Genomic DNA, 8,348 nt, shown 5'->3' with positions numbered 1-8,348 from the left:
AAGGCGAGACTGGTAGTGAGGGGAGACCTGCAGCAGGATTACGGCGATACGTACGCGGCGACGCTGGCTGCGAAGATATTCCAATGTTTAATCGCCCTAGCAGCTGCTTTTGACCTTAAGCTGTACTAGTACGACGTCCTAAACGCCTTTCTTAACGCAGAACTTGACTGACCTACCTACGTACGATGTCTAGAAGGATATAAGAGTGAGCTTGGCCAACTGCTTGAGCTTAAACGAGCTCTATACGGACTTCGAGATGCTCTGCTACTATGGTACAAGCACCTCACTGCTACGCTTGAGAAGCTAGGCCTTCAGCAGGTGCCAGGAGTGCCCTGTCTGTTCAGCAATGATTACTTAATTGTCTTCTTCTTTGTAGACAATATAGTTATAGCTGTAGCTTCTGAGAACAAGGACACCTACCGCCAATTCGATCAACAGCTGCGAGCTGCATACAACATGCGATTTCTGGGAGAGCTGAAATGGTTCCTCAGCATACGCGTGATCTGAGATCGCAGCCAGAAGAAGATCTGGCTAATGCAAGACAGCTTTATCAAAAAGGTAGCAGCTAAATACAACATTGCTCAAGAGAGCACAAAATATCCAGCAGTACCGCTAGTAGATAGAAATATTGGCCTAAGCAAGGAGGAGCCGGACGAACAGCGCACAAAGCTATATTAGGAGTTAGTTAGATTACTAGCCTACATTGCGACATACACTTAGCCTAATGTTGCGCAAGCCCACTCTAAATTATCTTAATATCTACAGAATCTAGGTTAAAAGCATGTCAGCGCAGTGTACCACGTCTGGAAGTACTTGATCAGCCAGAAGCATTTGGCAATCAGTGCACATGGAGATCAGAGCAGTCGCACGATATACACAGGCTCAAGCCTGGGGGGTGCTGGAACAGAGCCACTATTCTACGGTGCCTCTGATGCAGCCTTTGCGGACGACCTGCTGACGCGGCGCAGCTCTCAGGGATATCTTTTCATGATGTACGGTATGCCTATTGACTAGAAGGCGACACTCCAACGTTCCGTCACGAAATCGACCACTGAGGCAGAGCTGCTAGCTCTGTCGACAGCAGCTAGCGAGCTGCAGGCATGGAATCGACTGTTCAAGCACATCAAGCTTAACCTAGAGATAGTGCCAACAATCTTCTGCAACAACCTGCAGACAGTAGGAGTTGTTACTAAGCATAGGGACAAGCTATTTACGCGTTTGCGTTATGTGGACGTCCACCAACATTAGCTTAGGCAGGAGGTAGCAGCTAGACGTATATTAGTTTAGTAGAAGCTAACTAACCTTATGCTAGCTAATAGACTTACTAAGATCCTTGTACGCTAGAAGCATGCTAAATTTGTCTAATAGCTTAGATTAAAAGACGTTAAGAACCACCTACTAGAGCCTAAAGGACATAATAACCCTAATTTAGCAAGCTTAACTTACTAGTATTAGGACAGTATTAGGCATAGTTATAGGGCAACAATTATAGATATAATATAGAACAGGAATAAGGGAGATTAGCTTTAGTTAGCACCTTAGCTAAGGGGGTGTGTAACTACGTAGGTGAAGTTACATAATATCTTGTTATAGAAGGTACTGCCTAGTAGGCAAGTGCACTTACCTTAGAGCTGAGAGCTCCGTACATAAACATCACAACACGACAACAGATAGCAATACAATTGTTGATCCCAGCCTCCACCCGACACTGCACCAGGCAGTTACAATCACCTCAAGAAACCTACTTCACACGAGGCTAGGATCAATGTCATTGGCACTCAAATTCTTCGCTTCAGCCATCAGTCATGTAATCGCTACCTTACACTTGCATGTGCGGGTCCACTCACTCCGCCTTCCCCAACACCTCCTCATAAACACTGCACAGTCTCCCCTCGCTCCATACACCTCTGATGTTCAACGTATCATCAACCCTCTTACACGGATTCCCTTTCACGAGCAACAAATCCGCCCTCCTCCCCTCCTCGATTCTTCCCCTGTCCTCCCACCCAAACCTCCTTGCGGTCAAACTCGTCGCACTCCTCAACGCCTCCTCCGGACTCATCCCAATCTCGTTAACAAACAAGCTCAGCTCATGGTGCATTGACAACCCAAACGCCGTCCCCTTCGCCGGCCCTGCTGCATCAGAGCCACACAAGATATCGATCCCCGCGTCCCTCAACGCCTTGACAGACGCGTACGCATACTCCGCTTTCCCATGCTGCGTCGCAAAACTCATACATGCGCACATGTTCCCACGTTTATCCTCGTTGAGGAGGTGCTGCACGCGCGGGTCATGCGCGAACTTGTGCTGCAGCGCTGCGCCTTCGGCAGTCAAAGACCCAATTGCAGCGAGTGTGGGGTTGCACCACGCGTTGTTCTTCTTGTACGCTGCGACCAGCTCGTCTGTCGGCGGCTGGTCGCAGAATGTGTGTGTCAGGCCGTTCACGCCGGCGTGCAGGACGTCCAGTGTGTCTTGGAGACATAGTGCGTGCGCGACGGTAAGGTATCCTCGGGCACGCGATTCTTCGACAACAGTGCGTTGCAGACTGACGGTGGGCTGGTCGAGTTTCAACCCCATTGCTGCGCCGGACTCGTGCATTAGTTTGATGTAGTCGGGTGCCATTTCGCGGGATGTCCAGGTTAGGTATTCGATGACAGATGTGCGGTCTGTAAGTTTTGGCCATGTTGCTATCGAGGCAAGTGTCTCGGGGCTCTTGTCGTGGGCTGTGATGACGGGGATTGGCCATCCGTTTTCGATGGTAGCTGCTTGTCCGGCAGTCTTGTAGGAGGCAGTATCTGACTCTTGGGTTTGCTGCTTGAGCTTGAGCACGTTGGGAAGCTCGTTATGCATGTCGCAGACAGTCGTTACACCAAATCTCAGGGCTTGGGGAAGAGCCTCTGGGTCAGCCTTGTCTGCGTGTATGTGACAGTCGATCAGGCCAGGAAGGACGGTGTGGCCGGGCTTAGAGTACGTCTTGATCGAAATCTCATGTGGCGGAAAGCTTGAGATTAGCCCGACTGATTTGATCTTTCCGCCTTCTACCAGAACGTAGCCCTCTTCGATAGTTGATTCTCCAGTAAAGATACGAACATCGCGAAGTACGAAGGAAGACATGGCTTGCTATGCGGTAGTTGAAGCCGATTCACAACTGGATGACCAAATAAAAGCGAGACGTATGGTCCACGGACAACTTATTTGTTGTCGGGCACTCGGTATTCAACGGAGCTGACATGCGTCTGTTCGTAGATGTGGCGGGGTAGAGAGTCCGCCTGCAAGCTAAGAGGTGGAGGTGTTATACCCACACTCAAACGCGGTAAGTAAGTGCTGATCTCCGAAACGATGAACAACTGGCGTGCTACTCTATTCGGACGCCTAGCCGGAAGGCCTGGAGCTGCGTGCCTCGCTCAGTCTCGCCACAGAAAAGGGTGGTTTCGACAGTCCAATACTCTGTGAGGCTTCAACGATACCGATCTATTTTCGCGCACAAAGATCGTATTCAATGCTTTCTATGTTGAACCCATACGGGCCTCACGCTTCTCGAGGGTAGTCGAATCGACATGGGTTGTTGAGGAGAGCCGGAACCCGGCCGTGCGAACCTGCGAAGCGGAGTTTTTGCTGCTCTTCGTACCGTCAGCTAGGTTGGCTCCCAGATCTGGCCCTGGAAGGTTGGCGACCGCTGTTAATTCTGCGAAGCAAAACTCGACGTTGCAGGAGGAAGATGCGCTTTTGTTAGCCCCAATGACGTCATCACCGGATGCCATAACATACTATCCAGGACGCACAATGCGAGCGTCCCGGGTTATAGTATAACATTGTTATATTCCAGGACTCGTTAGTTAGTCAAAAGCCGTACTACTCTTGTACTCCTGACTCAAAACTGGGAGGCGGCCAAGGGCAGCCAGCGCTGTTCGAAAGAGCACCAACGGCGGAACATTGCAGCGAATTCATGTGAACCGACTCCTGCATCGTCCCAGGAGCCACGGCAGTCTTCAGCAACCTTGCCAGGATATGATCATCCTCCAAGACATATGTGCAGCGGTGAACAGCTCTTGGGACTTCATACTTGAGATACTTTTGCCGATGAACTGGGAAACTCAATTGTGCCATAAGATAGCGTGAGACTGGAAGAACACGTAGTGCAGCTTCGTATCTGGAATCTTGGATTGACACTATGCCAGGTGTTATATTATGCGCGTCTTCTTCGACCTCCACACGTCTTGTGTTACTTTTGAGATATCTGTGTACTTGAGCACTGTCTCAAGGTCAAAAGTGAAAGGTCAAGCGTTGTTAAATGTGCTCTCAATGGCACCATTCCTTCTAAACAGGCCACCGATAATACAGGAGCATACATTAACTCAACACAATGTGTGCGGTTCACCTGTCTAGGTAATTAAGAAGAACTTCAAGCTTGCATTGAAGGGATGTTTCCCAAGGTAGATGACAGTCACTTGATGTTGAGGGTAATAATCAAGGGCTCAACCAGACACCACAACCACACACCACAACATCAACTTCGAAGCCATCATGCGTCCACCTGTTTCTCCCACGATCTCGAACGAGATTTCCATCTTGGCGAACAGCAGAACTCCAGGCTCTATCTCTGCAGTCAGCGGCGGACAGAGGACCGTCTCAGCGCTGCTGATATCGCCCACAGATTCGGGTTACAGCACCGGATCTTCAAGTTCTTCGTCTGCACCATCAGCATCTGCTCGAACCCGCACTCTTCCCGCCACACTGGAGTCATCTGAGTTCATGCAGTGGGTCGGTTTCACCGCCTCCACTGGAGACCGCATCATCAACGACTGGTCCACCGATATTTATGAACGGACTCTCAAATGGCACATCGTGAACGATGTCTGCAACACGGCCTTCAACAAGAGTGGCGATTGGAGAGACGCCATGACTTCGCTCTGTGTCTCGAAGGAGATGCAGGATGGCATCATGTGCTCCGGCCACGACTTTGTTCGATCTTTCACTCATTGCGCTATTGGCTTGAAGAGTTCATCTTGGCAAACTACCTTGGTCTCCAGATGCTCGGCAAGACCATGTCGATGCCTGAGTGTGCTCACGATTTCGGCCATACAGGCAAGGTTATATTCTATTACTTCACTCCTCAAGAGTGGGTGGTCGAACTGTACACCAGCTTCTTTCCAGAGTATGTCAAGTGGCCAGATATCTGTTCTCAAAGTCATGGGGCGTGAGTCGGACATCGCTCCTGCTGGCGACGAAACATAAAAGATGGGATTCGGTGACGACTGGCGCCAACTCGTTTGGCATTCCAGGACTCAGACAACCTTCCCGTCCGACATGCGAAAGAAGCACAACAACACCAAGATTTCATCGGCCCCATCTGCGCTGAGCACACTCGCACGTTCAGCACCATGTCTAGACGGCAGGACGTTACTGCTGCCAACGTGGCTAGGAAGCAAGAACTCCCAGAGGCCGAGATGAGCATCCAGTATGCTTCCCAAGACCCTGATACCATGGCCGACCTGAACGACAAGCTGGAGGTTGACCTATTCCGCTACTCCGCAGAGGGCAACATCATTGCAAACCCCAGGCTTTGGGTAGCTGGACATCAGTGATGGGGCAACATACAACATGTGCATGCAGGACTATCTATGGAAGTGATGGTATTGGTATGCAACAGCTATATTCATAGTTTGATAGGTATTCATGGGATAAATGACAAGCCAGATTCAATATTGAACGACAACACGATCCCGGACACGTGACCCGCCGATTTCGTCAAGCGCAAATCGAACCCTGACCCGCATGTGCGTGAATCAGAAAGCTGCAATTACTGAGCGGACCCCAGGTGTGGGGTCTCGCAGAATGTGCTGCGCTGATAAGGAATGTGTGTGGAGGGGCTGGATTGAGCTGATGCTGCAGGCAGCGATTTCGTGCTGCAAAGCTTAACTAAAAATTGCGCAACCCTGCCGTTTCGCCGTTTCGGTAGACCTGCTCTTTGCCGAGCAGGGTTCGAAAAGTTCGTCTGGGTGAATACGCAACGATCTATTATTCACCATGCTGCCCAATCCCTGAAAACTGCCTCTCCAGCGCCCACAACGGCGACTAGGCTCTACAGTTACGCCGCCCTTCCGACGCGATCGCCCTTTCACTTCCTCCTCTGCTGCCCTTTGCGAACGAGGGACTTAGCACTCCACCACTGGCGTCATGGTCCGCAACATTGTTGTCCTCGGCGGGAGCTCGCACCCACAGCTGACTGAGTATGCGCCGCAGAATGCTGCAGCAGAGAATATTCGGCCTACTGACGAGGGTGCAGGACTATCTGTAACCACCTCGGCATCCCGCCCGCAAAGGTACTCCTTGGCAAGTTCAAGGTCGGCGAGACCAGGGTGGAAATCGAGGAGAGTGTGCGTGGCAAGGATGTCTTTATCATCCAGTCTGGCGGAGGTTCAGGTACGGCGTCCCCGTGCCTTGTGCGCTGTGTGACTATCGCAGTATGACGCATGCTGAAATGGTTGGGGCTTCACATGAAAGAACCGCGCTAATACTTCTGCGGCGCAGTGAACGACCACCTCATGGAGTGAGATTCTCTGCTTGGTGCAGTTGCTTGCAATACCTGACCGTCTTGTAGACTTCTCATCACCATTTCTGCCTGCCAGACAGCCTCGGCCAAGCGCATCACCGCCGTTCTGCCGCTGTTCCCGTACTCGAGACAGTCGGACATTCCCTACAACAAGACCGGCGCACCGCTTGCGAGGGTCCCGGGCACGCGGTCGAGGACAGGCACATACAGCTTCGAGTCGCGCCCGCAGACACCGCACCCAGGCCAGCCCGAGAGCGCAGGCCTGGGCGCCAACGGCAACGGCTCCGCGACTCTGCACCACCAGCTCAGTCGCATGAAGCTGGAACAGCAGCCCAACGGCTCGTCGAACCCTTCGAGCCCCGTGAAGTCCAATGGCCTTCGCCGCAGCGAAACAGTCGACTCGGGCAAGTCGGAGGCCTCGGTGCACTTCAACGGCGCAAACGGCACAAACGGCGTTGTCGCAAAGCCGACCACCAAGCCGCCAGCTTTCGAGCCCCAGGTTGGATACCGCCAGTGGGTTGCACAGGCTGGAACATTGATCGCCGACCTTCTCACATGCGCCGGCGCTGATCATGTCATTACCATGGATCTGCACGGTGGGTAGCTTTCCTTCTTTGGCAGAAGCTTATACTGATACATTGATAGACCCCCAGTACCAGGGCTTCTTCGACATCCCCGTCGACAACCTGTACGGCCGTCACCTCCTCCGCAAGTACATCCAGTCGAACATCCCCGACTATCAGCAAGCCGTCATTGTCAGTCCTGACGCTGGAGGTGCCAAGCGAGCCACTGCTATCGCCGACGCGCTGGGCATGCCCTTCGCCCTCATCCACAAGGAGCGCCGACCTACACAGATTAGCGACAGGCAGAACGCAACCATGATGCTTGTCGGTGACGTTGCAGACCGCACTGCTATCCTGATCGACGACTTGGCAGACACATCGAATACCATCACTCGCGCGGCCAAGCTGGTCAAGAAAGAGGGTGCCTCGCAGGTGTATGCGCTGATCACCCACGGCATCCTCAGCGGAGACGCCATTGACCGCATCAACGCGAGTGCGCTGGACAAGGTCGTAGTCACCAACACGGTCGACCAGACCGAGCACAAGTCGAGGTGCCCCAAGCTAGAGGTTCTCGAAGTCGGCAACGTCTTCGCAGAGGTGGGTCCAGTTCCAACACAAGATCCGATGCAATTGTTGATTTCTCGTAGGCTATCCGACGCGTCCATCACGGCGAGAGCATCAGCGTGTTATTCGACTACAGCTAGTGGCTGGAATCGAGCCGGACACGTGCGTCCTCATTTCGTGAATATCTCCTTTCCAACCCCGAAGACGTCCCCGGGCGATAGAACACATATTAGAGTGCGGTGGCGGCAATTTGGACAGGATATCTCCAGAGTCGTTGTTTCTTTCCGTAACAGGCAAAACCACGTTTCGTGCCGTGCCGCTGTTCATACACCCGCTGAGGAGCGGTATACTAAGCACCTAGCCTGCATGCTGCATATCCTTTGCACGGACGGCGTTGGGCGGCGTACATGTTCGAGTGTACAATCTAAAACTGTAGATGTGAGATATCGTGCCCTGAATTCCGGCTTCGAGACTTCGAGGCCGGTGAATCTGCGTTCCTCGTAAATATGCTTTGGTGTTTTTCCGTATTTTATGTGTTATATTCACCTCGTTGCGCCTGACTGTTCCCTGATTGTGGGCTGGCGCGCACTGCGTGTGCCTTCCCTACCAACGCTGCCAAGATGCCTCACCGGCGGATGAGAGCACGCTTGGTAGCTGTCTGAAGACA

General features: G+C 52.3%; 2 protein-coding genes across 2 annotated transcripts; one reads left to right on the top strand and one right to left on the bottom strand.

Moving 5' to 3' along the window:
* Positions 1 to 1,843: 1,843 nt before the first annotated feature.
* Positions 1,844 to 3,115, bottom strand: M421DRAFT_99059 (uncharacterized protein; the record flags this gene model as incomplete). The annotated part of the gene is made up of 1 exon (XM_033598697.1): positions 1,844 to 3,115. One exon carries the CDS (start codon positions 3,113 to 3,115, stop codon positions 1,844 to 1,846), a length of 1,272 nt encoding a protein of 423 aa, XP_033451395.1.
* A 2,869-nt stretch (positions 3,116 to 5,984) lies between these two features.
* Positions 5,985 to 8,177, top strand: M421DRAFT_417801 (phosphoribosyl pyrophosphokinase). The gene is made up of 6 exons (XM_033591589.1): positions 5,985 to 6,231; positions 6,288 to 6,424; positions 6,533 to 6,551; positions 6,603 to 7,150; positions 7,200 to 7,714; positions 7,765 to 8,177. The coding sequence occupies exons 1-6, from the start codon at positions 6,179 to 6,181 to the stop codon at positions 7,819 to 7,821; spliced, it is 1,329 nt and encodes a 442-aa protein (XP_033451394.1). The 5' UTR covers positions 5,985 to 6,178; the 3' UTR covers positions 7,822 to 8,177.
* The last annotated feature ends 171 nt before the right edge of the window (positions 8,178 to 8,348 follow it).

The sequence above is a fragment of the Didymella exigua genome, assembly GCF_010094145.1.
Source record: "Didymella exigua CBS 183.55 unplaced genomic scaffold M421scaffold_6, whole genome shotgun sequence".
Classification (NCBI taxonomy): Eukaryota; Fungi; Ascomycota; class Dothideomycetes; order Pleosporales; family Didymellaceae; genus Didymella; species Didymella exigua.
Note: the sequence above shows the minus strand (reverse complement) of the source record. Positions and strands in the feature narration are given on the sequence as shown.

What these genes read in the sequence shown, in the direction of transcription:
- M421DRAFT_417801 (XM_033591589.1), top strand. Translation starts at nt 6,179, where the DNA reads ATGGTCCGCAACATTGTTGTCCTCGGCGGGAGCTCGCACCCACAGCTG. An exon ending in TCGCACCCACAGCTGACTGA is followed by an intron (nt 6,232 to 6,287) that starts GTATGCGCCGCA and finishes ACGAGGGTGCAG; the next exon opens with GACTATCTGTAACCACCTCG. An exon ending in TCGGCAACGTCTTCGCAGAG is followed by an intron (nt 7,715 to 7,764) that starts GTGGGTCCAGTT and finishes GATTTCTCGTAG; the next exon opens with GCTATCCGACGCGTCCATCA.